At 43.0% G+C, this 16721-nt stretch overlaps 2 protein-coding genes across 2 annotated transcripts; one reads left to right on the top strand and one right to left on the bottom strand.

Annotated features, from left to right (window-relative positions):
* Window positions 1–6674: 6674 nt before the first annotated feature.
* LOC109397065 (fatty acyl-CoA reductase wat-like) lies at window positions 6675–8485 on the top strand. Its single transcript, XM_019669389.3, has 3 exons — window positions 6675–7706; window positions 7762–8071; window positions 8125–8485. The coding sequence occupies exons 1-3, from the start codon at window positions 7013–7015 to the stop codon at window positions 8483–8485; spliced, it is 1365 nt and encodes a 454-aa protein (XP_019524934.3). The 5' UTR covers window positions 6675–7012.
* Window positions 8486–13395: 4910 nt separating this feature from the next.
* Window positions 13396–14943, bottom strand: LOC109432283 (fatty acyl-CoA reductase wat-like). The gene is made up of 3 exons (XM_019708613.3): window positions 14184–14943; window positions 13819–14128; window positions 13396–13765 (listed from the first exon to the last, which is right to left on the bottom strand). Exons 1-3 carry the CDS (start codon window positions 14935–14937, stop codon window positions 13396–13398), a joined length of 1434 nt encoding a protein of 477 aa, XP_019564158.3. The 5' UTR covers window positions 14938–14943.
* Window positions 14944–16721: the final 1778 nt, after the last annotated feature.

Below are 16721 nucleotides of genomic sequence, written 5' to 3'. Positions count from 1 at the left end.
TACATATTTTGAAAAGTTACAAAACTCGATATTGAGGTAAAACTCAAAAACTGTTCTACTTTAATTTTTTTGAAGTTCGGTTTCGAAATCAGCACTAAATTGTGCTTCAAAAATTTTGGTCGTTGACAGAAGTTCACGACTTTCGTTTTATTTTGTAAACTTGTGTTATCATCCCTTCCATGTAAGGATGAATTTCCACAGCGTCTTCGTCCTGTTGTATTCTAGCTATTGGTACGATGTTTAGGAACATGGCTTGGTTTTGGAGATACATTTTCTCTAAATACGTGTACTTGTCCATATCGTCATCCATGGATCGGACTAAGACTCGGAGCTGTTTAGCTACTAGGTTGTTCCTTTCGAAGTGTCTCGCAATGTCTTTACCTGTTACATACTCCTGTCTCAGTTCAGTAGGCTCCTCCCCCGAGATGGCAGCTAATGCATTCAAGGGTGTAGACCTGGTGCATCCAGTGGCTTTTCTGAGGGCTGCATTGTTCGTTGTAATCAACTTCTTCTTGTTAGTTTTACTAGCATTGTTATCGACTACACAACCGTATTCCATCTTGCTTCTCAGCAAAGCCCTGTGGATCTGGATCATAGTAGCTGGATGCGCTCCTTTCTTGATTTCGGTTAACACCTTTAGCATGTTTGTCCTATCTTGCAATTTCCTCTGCAGCTCTCTTGTATTCGCTCCAAAGTTCAAATATCGATCCAACGTAATTCCTAAGTACGGATATGTACGTACTGTCTCCAGTTTAACACCATTGATGTTAATATTCAACTCGTTATTACTGTGTTGAAACAAGAGAGCCTTAGTTTTAGTCTCGTTGATTTTTAGCTTCAATTGTTCGGAGATGCTGGTGAATTTGTTGACGCTATCCTGTGCTTTTTCGGTCAACTCCTGCAGGGTTTTGGCCGTCACCAAAATGCCGAAGTCATCGGCAAATTGTACCAACTCTACCCTTCTTCTCGAATGGTATGTAACGATGAAGAATAGATGTTAAATAGCGTTGGTGAAAGGACATCCCCTTGTGGAGGTCCATTATTGATCCAGCGAGTCACGGTTTCTTTCCTCATATGGAAGTTGATCCTACGATTCGTCAGAAAACTGGTGACCCATGATACCACGTCCGGAGAGATTCCAATGTCATACAACATTTTCGCGAGAATTGTGCAATCCACAGTGTTGAACGCATTACTTAAGTCGATGAAAATCATGGCGGTTAATTTCTTTTCGCGTTTTTTACTCTTTATGGCGTTGACTACATAAGTTAAGCACGTTGTCATCGACGTTCCCTTCCTAAACCCAAAAGACGTTTCAGGTAGGATTTGCTTTTTTTTCCACTTGCTCTTTCCAGTCTTTCCAGAATGACTGTGTTCATAACTTTTGTTAAAGTTGGAACAAGTGATATGGGTCGTTTTCCTTCAGGTTTCGTTTGGTCCTTCCCAGGTTTTGGTATAGCCACTACTTTTATGGTTTTTAGAGAATCATCAACGCAACCTCTTATCCACATTGCATTCAGTTCATCTATTATGGTGCTGACTACCTCCGGCTTCAATTGCTTCAACATCTCGTATGTTATGCGGTCTTCACCTGGAGCTGATCTTCCCTTTCTTGCCAGAATAGTGTCCCATTTTGTTCTGGTGAGGATAGCATCTTGCGTTGCTGATAATGCTGGTGTATCAAGACTTGGTTCGTTTGGTCCAAAATGCAAATCCAAAAAAGCCTCAGTTAGTCCTCTATCATCTTCGAACAGATTGTTCTCCTTTCGCCGTATTCTCTTCCCTGTTAGTCGTCCTACTTTTGCCCAAAGCTCCCTCGAGCTTGTGAAAGGTGTTATCTCATTGGGGAATTCTTCGAATTTCTTCCTGGTTTCTTCTCTTTTTAATTTCAAAAACCTAGCTGCTGTTTTCTTGTAATTCAACAAATTTTCCGAAATAGACTGTTTGTTAAACTTCCTCCTAGTAACGTTTTTTTTGTTTCCAGGCCTCTTCAACCTCGGTCGACCACCATAACTTTGGTGTTCGATTGTCCTTCGTCCTATTTCCCCTGTATGCTTTTTTAACACATTTGTTTAGGTCAGATATGGATTTTACGTCCTCTGTATTGAGTGTGATCAATGTATTGTATTTTTTCATATTGTACACGTATGTCTGTTTCTTCTGTATGCTACTTCCTATAGAGATTTCCAAAGCCATATGATGACTGCCTATTCCGTATTCAAGAACCTTCCATTCTGCCTCATTGTATAAGCTAGCACTGCATAGAGTTACATCTATCGCAGTCGGCCTCCTGTTCAGCTAAATAGGGATGAAGGTGTTTTCTCCGTTATTCAGTAATATCAAATCGCTCCCTGTCACAGCATCCACGAATATGCTACCTTTTCTGTCGCAACTGTCGTTTCCCCAAAGGTAATGGTGTGCGTTTATATCGCCCCCTAGCACTATTCTTCCATGATTTCGCAAGTGATCAAATGTTTTTTGGATATATTCTTGAAACTCGCTGTTTGTTGCCGACGGACTCACGTATACCGCTACAACTATGACATCTATCGGTAGTATTTTGCGGCGCAAATCTGTATATTATCAGAAGTATCAGGCATTTCTATTGGGGCATAGTTATAACAATTGTGTATAAATATACCCACTCCCCCGTAGTTATCGTACCGGGATTTGGGCACGAATTGGTAATTTGATATTTTGTATCGATTACTACTTTCCAGCATTACTTGCGTCCACGTCTCTGACAAAATAGCTATATCGTAGCCATTTTCTACTAATACTCGACGGATTTCAGTTTTCTGTTTTTCGAGACTTTGTACATTACACTGTATGATTTTTAATTTGTTTATTTTTGCGAATTTGAACATACGATCTTACTTGAGCTTCGACATTCTATTTCTAATGTTTAGAACTGTTTTTTGTTAATATTTTCGACTACAGAATTTGTCAGGTTAAAGTGCTTTTGCGTGCATGATTTGAACTTACGTTTTACATCCTCTGCGGTTCCAATTTCCGTTAGGAAGTCTGCATAGAGCGACATGATTGCCGTTTTCATGTCGCGGCTCGCTGCTTCTTCGGCGTTTCTTTTAGCTTCTTGTGTAATCCGCTCCCATTTCTCCTTTTCTGCGACCTTGTATGGGTTGTTCAAGGCCACTCCATTGGTCTGGCTACCGGGTCCTTGCCTGCTCGTTGACGGCTGATCCCGATTTGCTTCCTCGGTTCTGGGCCTTTTACCTCCCTGCGGTGGCTTCTTATTCGAGTCCTTTGATTTGTCCTTATACACCTTGACGGCCGGTTGGATTTTCGTCCTCTGTTCATTCGTCTTCTGCCATTGTTCCCTTAGTGGATTGGTGTATTTTCCAGTCGACATTTCCACGTATGTATTTGGAAGTGCTGGAAACTCTTCCGCATTCTCCAGTACTGCGTATGTGTTCTGTGTCCATATCGGATACAGCTCTTTCGCTTCCGAGTAGGTGATAGCACTCGCCATTAGCTTTTTGATGTTCAGCTGCCGTAGTTTCTCCTTACATGCATCGTCTTGAGTTTTGTGGTCCGTTGATTTGCAATGGGCGCATCGCATTTGTTTGGTACAGCTGTTGAATTCCTCTTCCGTTTCAAGGGGAGCAAGACATTGTCCACATCTCTTACTGCTCTTGCAATTGTCTGCATGATGGTTGAACCGCAAACAATTGCTGCAGACGACCAATTTCTGTAGGAACTATCTTACATTGCTGCTGCAGCAGAATAATCTGACTCGCTCGGGCTGCACTCTTGAGCGAAACATTACGCTGAGTCTGTTGATTGGCACTCTTTCAAGACCCTCCTTGCGAGTTATTCTCCTCACGCTTACGATGGATGCATAACACATTATGTCTTCCTCTATCTCCTCAATCGGAATGTCCGATGGTACTCCTGCCACTATACCCGTCACGCAAACCAAGTGGGTGGGAACATACTCTTTGTATTCACCTTTCTTGTCTTGGTTGATCTCTTCCATCAGTGAATTCGCCTTGATGTAACTGTTGACATACACCATTATGCGGTTTCTGCCAACCTGCTTCATGTCTTCGATGTGTCTTCTGTACGTCTCCATCTTCCTAATTCTGCTCCCTAAGGAGAACTTGTTGATGCGCTTGATTCCATTTTGTGTGTCACGTAATTCGAAATACAACCGGTACGGACCAACATCCGTTCTGTTGTACGTTATATTCCGTTGTTCGACGTTGCGTCTCGGTCCGTTGCCAACGATTTGGGTCATGTTGTTTGTGTCGCTCGCATGAAACTTCGATCCTTCTCCTCCTTCGGCTCCGACGATCATGTTTAAGTCGTTCTCCTGTGCTCCATGGCCCAAGCAGCACACAAGTCACAAAGAAGTGTCGACAGCGCAGGTTATTGGTTGCACACGAGTCATTTTCAAGTTATTTTGCCTTTGAGTTAGAATAACATGAATGTAACTCCTGTACAACCAAAAACCTGCGCTGTCAACACTCCTTTGTGACATGTGTGCTGCTTGGGGGATTAGTCCCAGTGTGTTTGAAACATCGGGTGGTTTCTGTTTGACGCCCTCCATTTTGCATCTCACGTCCGCCAAAATGGCGTCCGTGGCACTCGTTTCACTTTCTTTCTAACTTTTTTTCAGATTTTACGCTTGTTTGAACACTTATTTCACTTTTTGTTCAAAAAATGATAGTTCTTCTTTCCACAAACGTGTATTCAGCTAGTATTTAACGCGATTTCACGTATTAAATCACACCGAAATTCTTAGCGAATTTATTTTGCAACCACGCGCTTCGGCTGAACCTTCCAGAATGGGGAGAACTTCCAAGCGATCACTATTTTAAATATTGGCTTTCAAGTATTATCCCAGATCATCTTCCGTCGTCTGTCACCTATAACGGTTGAATTCAAGAGAAGTTATCAAGCTGGTTTCGCCTCCTGCCTGTCGATAACCAGACCAAATCGTTACCGTACGGTAACATTTACAAAAATGCCATGAATACCAGGTCCCAATGCATTACCTGGTGGGCTGCAAAACGGTATGTCGATTAGGAGAGCTTCCAACATATTGCGACATTTGCACCTATTTAGACTCGGCCCGAATTCATTATTATCACAGTCGAAATTCGCACACGTCTTCGCCGCGGCTATAACGTACATACGTTATATCCTTGAGTATATCGACTTCAAGGAAAACAAAAAAGTGATCTACGGTCACCAAAAGCTTTTTCTTATCTCCCAGATACTCTGCAAAAGAGACGTCCATAGAAACGACTTGGAACTTTTTTTTGCATGACTTTTCATGAGGTGTCGGTTGTGAAGGTGAAATTTCGCAGCGCATCACAGCTTCCTTGACCTGGCAGCTGATTCCCGGCCAAAACAGGGCACGGTGGGCAGGGCATATTGCAAGAATGCCGAATAACAACGGCTCTGCCAAACTGGTGTTCGCCAAAGATCCGAATGAGAAGTGCAGAGGTGGGTGGACCAGATCTTGCGTGCATCGAGATTGATCGAGGATAGAGAGCTGGAGGCATAAACCGAGTATTGTGGCGTACTATTGTTTATCATGTTAATATGTTATATGTGATATGTGATGTAGTGAAAATTACTGAGCGCTGGCTACAAGATACTCTCTCAAATTTAATGCCGCCGTCTATCACCAGTTGCAAGAGAGTTCGTGGGGCAATGTCAAGCTGGATTCATGGGTGAACGCGATACAACGGACCAGATGTTCGCCATCCGCCAGGTGTTGCGGAAATGCCGCGAATACAACGTGCCCACACATCACTTGTTCATCGATTACAAATCGGTGTATGATACAATCGATCGTGACCAGATGCACGAATACGGATTCACGGATAAACTGATTGGATTGATCAAGGCGACGGCGGATCAAGTGATGTGTGTAGTTCGAGTATCAGGGACACTCTCGAGTCCCTTCGAATCTCGCAGAGGGTTGCGACAAGGTGATGGTGTTTCGTACTTCCTGTTAACATTGCTTTAGAGTGTGTAATAAGGAGAGCGGGTATGAGTACGAGGAGAACGATTTTCACGAAGTCCGTTTAGCTGCTTGGTTTTGGACGATGGTGGAAACGTACATACGATTAAAGAATGAAGCCATTTGAATCGGATTAGTCATTAATGCGTCGAAGACAAAGTACATGATGGTGAAGGACTCCAGAGAGGAATTACCGCGCCCGCCACGCCTCCCCGAATTTCTATCGACGGTGATTAAATCGAGGCGGTTGAAGAATTCGTGTACTTCGGCTCACTGCTGACCGCCGACAACGACAACAGCACAGAAATTGAAAGACGCATTGTGGCAGGAAATCGAGCTTACTTTGGACTCCGCAGAACTATATGATCGAACAGAGTTTGCCATCACACGAAGTTAACAATCTACAAAACGCTGAATAAACCGGTATTCAGCTGTTGAGTGCGGTATTCAGCGGTAGGTGAGCTAGGTGGGTTGATTAAGTTGAGGACGCTTTGCGGACCCTTCGCAGAGTGCGGAACTGGAGACGCGCAGTCATTGACCGAGTAGAATGGAGATGACTCCTAGGTAAGCTCTTGACAATTTAAGTTCCGAGTTCGTCGGAAAAATAACTGTCACCGGTCCAAAATCGCGTAGGTTCAGGGAAACAACAGCAGTTACTGGATCAGGCTAAAATAGAAAGTAAGAATCGTCCTCGACCTTCCATCGATACACTTATCTACATTCCTTCTTCAAATTCGTTGTCAATGGCCAATCAATATTCAATATTAGCTAATCGTTGTTGAGTAACATTTACCGATTCAAATGGCGTTCTGGATGTCGTTTCAAATTAGCCTGCATTAGCATATGCAGTGCCACTTCACAACGGCACTTCGAACGACGAAAAGGTTTCATTTGGAATTGACTGATTGCGATTCGAAGTGGTTATTCTGAAGTCGGATTCACAGTAAATTGTCGTACACGAATCAGTTTAGGGGGTTTTGAAGTCAACCGTTCACCAATCAATTGCGGTCAGCCGGCATGGCTCCCGCCGTACGTTCGTTCTACAAAGACGCAACGGTGTTGATCTGTGGGGCCACCGGCTTTCTCGGTCAAATCCTGCTGGAGAAAATTCTTAGGACGTTGGAACCGCGGACGGTGTATTTGCTGATACGCAGGAAGAAGGGGCTCGATGTAGAACAACGGCTTCAGATGCTGATGCAGGGGGTGGTGTTCGAGCGAGTTCGCTCGTTGCCCATAGTGTCCAGGGTGCAAGCAATCGAAATGGACATGACCCGACCGGACTTGGGGCTGAATGAAGAAACTCGCCGCTGTCTGATTGAAGAAGTTCACGTAGTGTTCCAGCTTGCAGCGCATGTGAACTTCATGACGCCGTTGCATCGTATTCTGAAGGAGAATGTTGAATACAACATGCATCTGTACGATTTGGTGAAACACATGAAGAACTTGCGAGTAGCGATGCATGTATCAACGATGTTTTCCAACTGTGACCGGAAGGCCATTCTCGAAAAGGTTTACAGCGATGTGGGGTTTGGCGGGTACGACTTCATTGTGGAACACCTTAACAAGCTGGATGAACAGGAAAAGAATGCCGTGGAGCCGATCATCATCGGGAATCATCCAAATAACTATACTTTTTCCAAGAAATGCATCGAAGCAAAGCTACAACAACAGTACTCCGACATGCCCGTTGGGATATTCAGGCCTCCTTCCAGTAGGTTCTTAAAGCGCGTTTATTGAATGTGATAACTGGTAATCTTCCATTTCAGTTAACGCTTGCTATGAAGAACCAGTTCCCGGTTGGACCAACAATCTATACGGTTACGCTGGATTCACGGTTCCCGTTATTATCTGGCTGTACACCGTTTATTTCGTAGATGATTCTGTAAGACCGATGTTTGCTCCCGTTGATTACTGTGTGAACGCCTTGCTCGTGTGTGCAGTAGACGTGGCAAAGAACTACAATAAGGATCAAAGTGAAATTCCAGTTTTCAACTACGCTCATAGTTGCTCACCTATCTTTAAGGATATTTTCAAATATTCGACCGTTGGACTGCCGTGGCCACAGAACTTAATTTAGTAAGTTTTGGTTTCTGTAGTGAGTCGGAGCTAACCCTTCATCCTCATTCCAGTCGTCACTTCATGGTCACCCGTACGACTAACGAATTCCGTTATCGCGTGTCGGAAAAAATGATGCTTGCTCACGCGTCGATACTCGATCGGGTTGCGATTTGGAGAGGTTATCCAGGTGGTATACGGAAAGGTATCGAACAGGCACTGAAAATGATGAAAAAAACTCGACTGATGACGATAACGGAATGGGAGGTGGAAACTGCCAATATGAAACGAGTTCTGGAAGATCTCGACCCGGATGAAAGAGCAATATTCAAGTGCGATATGGGAACTATAAACTGGGAACGGCATTACGTGGATTTTGTGCGAGGAATCAAGAAGTACGTACTGAGTAGTTATTTTATGAAAAGTAAATTATAGATGAATTATGTCGTGTTGACTTAAGTTATCCGAACGCTTAGAATCCCGAAAAAAGCTTAACCGTTATGTGGCCAGTAAAAAAACATTTGTAGAACTTATGTATCGATGAAATTGAACTGATCATATCTCCGCGACTAACTCGGTCATAACTCACTATCTATCGAAGTTGAACCGGTCCGATCTTCGTGGGTGCCGGAAAAATCGGATTTCGGGCCTACGTTTTTATACTATACAACGTACAGGATTTTCGGTTGGTAAGTATCAGAAGGCCGGCTCCAGAGGCACGTTATCCTCCATTTGGGACGTTTGTGTCATCGCCATAATAAAAGGCTATTCCATCATCTACCTGAGGGAAAAGGAAGGAAATTAGGATGAGGGTAGAGATAGCGATAGGTAGAGAAATAGGAAAAGATACCCTGGAAGAGCCCTAATAAAAATGTATGATACACTGCTGATAGAGTGAATGATTGTATCATTCACTGTATGATCAAGATGATAGCCCGAAAGGGTTGTTAAGCACGTTGTATCATATTTTTCTATTAGGGAGGGTACTATCGCATAAGCGTACCACAATGGGCTCAAATAGCGCCCTGGAAACGCATAAAACGTAAAGAGAGCCCACACCTCTTTACCATTATAAGTTAAGAACAACTGAATATCCTAAAGATTCAGGTTTTTGAAGTCAGTTTCACTAAATAAGTGTTTATTGCGGAGATTCCACCTGTTTAGACTCCTGCATGGAAATTAGTTGCGTGGATTTTTCTTGCGTGGGCCCACAGATATAAAAACAGACCGTGCCCTGGTGAATATTTTACGCTACGTTGTTGATTACACATTTGGCAATATTTCTGTATTATAGTAAACAAATATTTTTAATGAACCTACGCTGAAAATGAGCCTAATCTCGCGGCGGAATCTATAAATCTCCGCCATGGGCAATACCGAGTACTCGGAAACGCAGTTGCGCGAAAACTGGACAGTTACATATCAAATGATACGAAGTTCCATTATCAGAATCACAGCTATCACTTAACAATTAATCAGCTTGCTGAATATTCGCCATGTGATAGCTGAGTCGGCAGTGGCTAGTCAATGCTTTGACCAGAATGCTGCAATTCTGCTTTGACAGATTTGAAAGATACTTCGCCACCCTTGTAGGTAGATGGCTCAGTACAATACAATTTGGTTTGACGACATGGCTCCAAACTATTCCAGTATTGTCTGTGTTGAGTGGCAGCCCAGGTGTGAATCTGAAGCTTAACCCAACACTTGGATACCAGAACAGCTGGTTCAGGACCAATGAAGTCATGTGATGCTCCAGTGCTCGCTAACTCACCAGTCAATTCATTTCCAGCAATAAAAGTATGGCCAGGTACCCATACAAGGTGAACAGCGTTTGCTGAATTTAGCTCCTCTATTTGAGTTCGACAAGCGATAACTATCTTCGGCCTAGAGTTGGCCGAAGCAAGTGCTTTAATATCAGTTTGGCCATCTGAACAGAAGTCTATTACTTTGCCAATTACGTGTTGCTGAAGTGCTAATTACACTCCGCTCATATGAACAAAGATTTCGGTCTGGAAAACGGCGCAGTGTCTACCAAAACAGTAAGTCTGATGTAGCTTTAGCTCACGGGAGTAGATACCAGTACTAGCTCGACCTTCGAGAAGGGAGCCATCAGTGTAACATACGATGCCGTCTGAAATACTTTTTTTCCAGATAACGAGATGTCCACTCTTCCCGAGAATGGAATTTCGTGGAAAATTTCCTATATGGAAAATTAGAAGCAACTGTAAGATCACTTGGAACAAGGACAACTTTGTCCCAATCCACCAAAAGTGGAAACAACGAGGTCTGTGTTGATCTGCGATTCACAGGAGTTTGCTCTAGTAAACCAAGTATCGATAGGTGGTAAGTGCAAGAAAGTGCTTCTTGTTGTGAAGAAACGTCAAAGAGAACTTCGAGCGCTGCCATGGGAGTTGAAGAGAACGCTCCAGACATTGCCATTAAGCACATCCTTTGGAGATGGCCTAATTTTGATTGGATCATTCTCACTTCGCCATTTTGTCACCACACAAGACATCCATAGGCCAATATTGGTCGAACAACAGTTGTATAAATCCATTTGATATACTTGGGTTTTAGACCCCAAGTTGTGCCAAAGGTTCGCCGGCATTGCCCGAAAGCCATACAAGCTTTCTTGATTCTGAACTCAATGTGAGGTGTGAAGGAAAGCTTGGAATCAAGAATAACTCCAACGTACATACTTACCTATTCAGTCACATTGATTTCAGAATCAAACAAACGCAAAGGTCGAACGCCTCGTATCTGTTACGAGATTCCACAAAAACGGTGGCTAGACTCCCCCTTGGAGGCATCTACAAACACTCAATGTGCTAAACACTGCTTGACGTAATGTTGAGCAGAGAAGTCGGTTTTGAGCATTTGGTAAATCCAATTGGAGATATACCATGACTCCGGCATCAAAAGGCATGTTGTCAAAGGCACCCTCGATATCTAAGAAAACACCCAAGCAGGATTGCTTTTGAGCGAATGCCTTCTCGATATCGTAAACAACTTTGTGTAAAAGAGTCACAGTGAACTTTCCAGATTGGTAAGCACGTTGGTTCACATGAAGAGGCACAGTGGCCAGATGAACATCACGGATATGATGATCCACAATGCGTTCTAAGCATTTCAGAAGAAAAGAGGTCAAACTGATAGGCCTGAAACTCTTTGCTTCTTCATACGACGCATGGCTCACTTTCGGAATAAGAATCATAACTTCAAGAAAAGACATCAGGTTCATCCTAAGATATAATATCCATACATACAGGGAAGTGCACTTAAAAAAATCCGCACATATTTATCGGCAAAAATCCATCTCACTCCATTATTACAATCTATATGCGCGCACATAAACGTTCTCCAAGCAAGGTTGCACATAAAATCTAATAGTCGGATGGAAAATATGTGTAGCGGCATTTATATTCTAAATGCGTAATTTGAATTTATGTGCGATGCATTTATTTTTCGAGTGCAAAGCTTGATAGCATAATTCTATGTGTGGACACATGGAAACTAGATGCGGATTTTTCTTAGTGTGTGTACTGACTGAATAAACATCCTAATTCCAGAACTTCACTCAAACCGGAAACATTTGTTCAAAAATCTTCTAATCAGACCGAAAAGCTTTCTGGTAGGCCTTGCGAGCCAATCTGAAAATTCCGATCCAGTTGAACGTCGTCTGCTACAACTCTTTCTACATTGTTTCCTGAGCTTCGCATGATCAGATTTACACCAAGAGGTTCCTCTTATAGTTAATACCTGCACTGCCTTGGCCTTCCGTATCAAGTGTTTGCATTTTCCACTCCACGTACCTTACGATATTCTCGACCACGCCCGTCATGTCTGTTTGACTGAGCAAACCTGTCTCGAGATTCTATGCGTATACATTATATAGTTGATTCCATCTACCGAGGTGATGTCCAGGTGTAACGACAAGAGTAGCTACGCCCACAATTTTTAAAATTAACGATTTGAATGAAACAAAATTTTCTCAAAATGATTCATCGCATTTGTTTCTCGTATTCGTACTGTCAGCAACAGGGAACACTTCAAGGATTGGTCGAATTTCGGGCTGTACCTGCCGTAGAGAGGGACGAAGTATCAGCAACAGGGGACACTTCAGGGTTCGGTCGGATCTCGGGACGTACCTACCAGAGAGAGGGACGAAATAACAGCAACAGGGGACACTTCAGGGTTCGGTCGGATCACAGGATGTATCTTCCGGAGAGAGGGGCCAAATATCAGCAAAAAGGGACACTTCAGGGTTTGGTCGAGTCTCGGGCTGTACCTGCCGTAGAGAGGGACCAAATATCAGCAACAGGGGACACTTCAGGGTTCGGTTGGATCTTGGGCTGTACCTGCCGCAGAGAGGGACCAAATGTCAACAAAAGGGGACACTTCAGAGTTTGGTCGAATCTCGGGACGTACCTGCCGGAAAGCGGGACTTCAGGGTTCGGTCGGATCTTGGGACGTACCTGCCGTAGAGAGGGACCAAATGTCAGCAACAGGGAAGGTTCGGTTGGATCTCAGGTCGTACCTGCCGGAGAAAGGGAACAAATATCAGCAACAGGAGACACTTTAGGGTTCGGTCGGATCTCGGGAGGTACCTGCCCGGAGATGTCCCGTATCAGGTATCGGCAATCAGGGACTTCTTCCCGGGAGGCGCAACGTACCAGACGCCAGCCAAGGATGGCAACACTCACTTGCAAAGAGTTACATTCACTTGGCGTTTTCTCAGCTCAGAAGCATTCAATCAAGAAACCATGTATATGTACGACTTTTAGCTTGTGGTTTTGTTTAAAAGTTTGCCGAATATAGCAAAGGTCGCACACGCATACCGAAGTCGTGAGATATAGCTGCGGAGGTAACTCTCCACGAGATGATTATAAATTACACTCAGCACGTGCAGAGTCGCTTTCACAGCTCTGTCACGGCTTTGGTATGCGTGGCATACTTTTAGACAAAACTACAAGCTTAAAGTCGTCCATACATCGTTTCTTGATTGCACGCTTCTGAGCTGAGAAATCACCAAGTGAGCGTAACTCTTTGCAAGTGAGTGTTCCCATCCCTGATGTCAACGACTAGGGACTTTCTTCTGGAAGGTGGACCGTACCAGCTATCAGTTAACAGGGACTTCCTTCCGGGAGACAGGTCAGGTCCAGCTTAAAAGCCTTGACATGGGGACGAATTTTGGGACAGTAGGTTTGAGTTTTCAGGTTTGGAGGTTTGGGTTTTCGGTTTACTTGTTTCTGATGGCTTGATACTTTTTGAAGTAATGCTAGTTTTTTTTTCTTCATCGCATGGCCACATATGGCCGTTTTATGTTCATCAGCATGACCTCGTTGCTATCGGTAACACGCACATATTCTTAATTCTTGAATGTTCAGCACATACTTCTTGATCCCTCGCACAAAATCCGCGTAATGTCGTTCCCAGTTTATAGTGGCCATATCGCACTGAAAAATCGCTCTCTCATCCGGATCCAGACCCTGCAGTACTCGTTTGATGTTGGCAGTTTCCACCTCCCACGTCGTAATGGCCACCGGTCCAATTTTTTCCATCATTATCAGTGCTCGCTCGACACCTTTCCGAATGCCACCTGGATAACCTCTCCAAATCGCAACCCGATCAAAAATCGTGGCATGAGCAAGCATCATTTTTACCGACAGACGATAACGAAACTCGTTGGTCGTACGGGTGATCATGAAGTGACGACTGGAATGAGAATGGTATGTTGGCTCCGTCTCATTTCAAAAAATAAAACTTACCAAATAAAGCTCTGTGGCCACGGTAGTCCAGCAGTCGAGTAATTGAAAATATCCCTCAAAATTGGCGAGTGGCTGTCAGCGTAGTTGAAGACTGGAATTTCACTTTGATCCTTGGTATAATTCTTTGCCACGTCTACTGCACATACGAGCAAAGCGTTTGCGCAATAATCAACAGGAGCAAACATCGGTTTTATGAAATCATCTACGAAAAAAGCACTGTATAACCAGATGATTGCCGGAACGGTGAATCCAGCGTAACCGTATAGATTGTTGGTCCAACCGGGGAGTGGTTCTTCATAGCTAGCGTTAACTGAAATGGAAGATTACCAGTTATCACAATGAACTAACGCATTTGAAAGACCTACTGGACGGAGGCCTGAATATCCCGATGGGCATGTTGAAGAACTCCTGTTGGAGCTTTGATTCGATGCATTTCTTGGAAAAAGTGTAGTTATTTGGATGTTTCCCGATGATGATCGGCGCTACGGCTTCCTTTTCCGGTTGATCTAGCTTGTTCAGAAGTTCCACGATTGAGTCATACCCTCCAAATCCGACATCGCTGTAAACCTTTTCAAGAATGACCTTCCGGTCACAGTTGGAGAACATCGTCGATACATGCATCGCAACTCGCAAGTTTTTCATGTGCCTCATCAAACCGTATAGATGCAGATTGTATTGAACGTTCTCCTTCAGAATACGATCCAACGGCGTCATGAAGTTCACGAGCGCTGCAAGCTGGAACACGACGTTGACTTCTTCAATCAGACAGCGGCGAGTTTCTTCATTCAGCCCCAAGTCCGGTCGGGTCATGTCCATTTCGATTGCTTGCACCCTGGACACGATGGGTAACGAGCGAACTCGATCGAACACCACCCCTTGCAGCAGCATCTGAAGCCGTTGATCTACATCGAGTCCCTTTTTCCTGCGTATTAGCAAATACACCGTGCGCGGTTCCAATGTTCTGAGAATTTTCTCCAACAGGATTTGACCGAGGAACCCGGTGGCCCCACAGATCAATACCGTCGCGTCTTTGTAGAACGAACGAACGGCTGGAGCCATGCTGGCTGATTGCGATTGATTGGTGAACGATTGACTATTAATCCTTTGAAGCTCATCCATGTACAAAGTGACAGTTTGAAGCAAAGCAAAGTCCACCCAAGAGAAACATTTTAAATAAATTCTTTTCGTCGTTGGATGTGCCGCTGCACAGTGTTATTGTATGCAAATGTAGGCTAATTAGTAGCTCAAACTCACTTGTATCGGTGAATATTACACAACAACGATTAGTTAATGTCTAATATTCTTCGGACATTGCCATCGAATTTGAAAAACTGTAATCTGATTGCCTTTAAAAACAGTACCTCATGCCTCAGATGCATGTTGCACATATTTCATCATTCTAACATTATCGAAAAATATAAGATTTAAACTTTCTTAGTGATGGTTGATTGTCTGTATAGAAAGGATGAAATTCGTCCCACATCTTTGAAATGAGATGTCAATTCTTCAAGCAGATTGTCGGTTCCTAATTCGTCTCAAAAACGGTATTTTAACCCTTTGGAGCAGGAATTTTTCCAAGCGTTATTAAAGAGATTTTTTACGTATTTCTGTTGTTTTTGTGCTCAACAGCATATAAAAGGTAAAAGTTCAAAAGACAGTATCAGAACAGTCGGGATATCCTAGGTCATCCATCTTGAGTTCAGATCCTAAAGTCTACAGATGTAACGATAACATCTTTCATTATACAAAGCTACGATTTGTAATCTATCATGTCAAGTAAGTCTTCTGAAAATTCATTAGACAGTATCAAATCAGTCGGGATATCCTAGGTCATCCAAACTGTTCTTGCGTTTTAGGTCCTAAAGTCTACGCGTGTAACGGAAACTTCTTTCATTGTACAAGGCTACGATTCGTATTCTATAATGTAAAGTAAGTCTTCTGTAAGTTCAATTGACAATATTAGAACAGTCGGGATATCGTAGGTCATCCAAACTGAACTTGAGTTCAGATCCTGAAGTCTATGGGTGTAACGGTAACATCTTTCATTATACAAAGCTACGATTTGTAATCTATCATGTTCAGTAAGTCTTCTAGAAGTTTAAAAGACAGTATCAGATCAATCGGGATATCCTAGGTCATCCAAACTGTTCTTGAGTTTACATCCTAAAGTGTGGGGGCATAATAGTAACTTCTTTTATTATACAAAGCTACGATTTCGTAATCTATCATGTCCAGTAAGACTTTGCTGTGTTCCCTTTGGAGCCGGAGGGGTCATATATGACCCCAACATAGAAACGGATGTTTTCACACATTCAATAAAACAGAATACTGTCTTCGGCGAAGTTGTTGCAAATTGAGTCCTTTATTAAGGAAAAATGGGAATATTTGTATTTGAGATTTAATTGACAACCTAGAACATCTTGAACACCATGAAGTTTGGAAAAACGAAATAATCGACATACCAGTTGTTCTAAAAGCTGAATTTAGATATGGGTTACGTTCATATGTATTCATTTAACCTTCGTCAAGAATATCAAAAGGTGTTTTATATTCTGGGATGTTCTAGGTGTCCAAAACTGCCCTATGGTAAAGTCCTTCAAATCTACAGGAATAGTTTTATGTGTTTTCGCAATAAATAATAACATGTTATAATCTATTGGAATTCATGAAGCTTTTGAAATCTCAAATGCCATTTAGAGACATTATAAGGATATTCCAGGTCAGCCAAACTACCTCGGAGTTCAGAACTTCAGGTCTATACTCGTAACAGTAGCCATTTCTGTTATACTGAGTAACGTTGCATAACCAACCGCGGTTACTGGACCAATCTGAAGTCTACTAGAAATTATTATAAACTGTTGGGTCATTCATTGTCATCCAAACTGTTCTATAATGATGTCCTT

Source organism: Aedes albopictus, chromosome 3 (genome assembly GCF_035046485.1).
Source record: "Aedes albopictus strain Foshan chromosome 3, AalbF5, whole genome shotgun sequence".
Taxonomy (NCBI): domain Eukaryota; kingdom Metazoa; phylum Arthropoda; class Insecta; order Diptera; family Culicidae; genus Aedes; species Aedes albopictus.
This window is presented reverse-complemented; position numbering and strand designations above follow the sequence as displayed.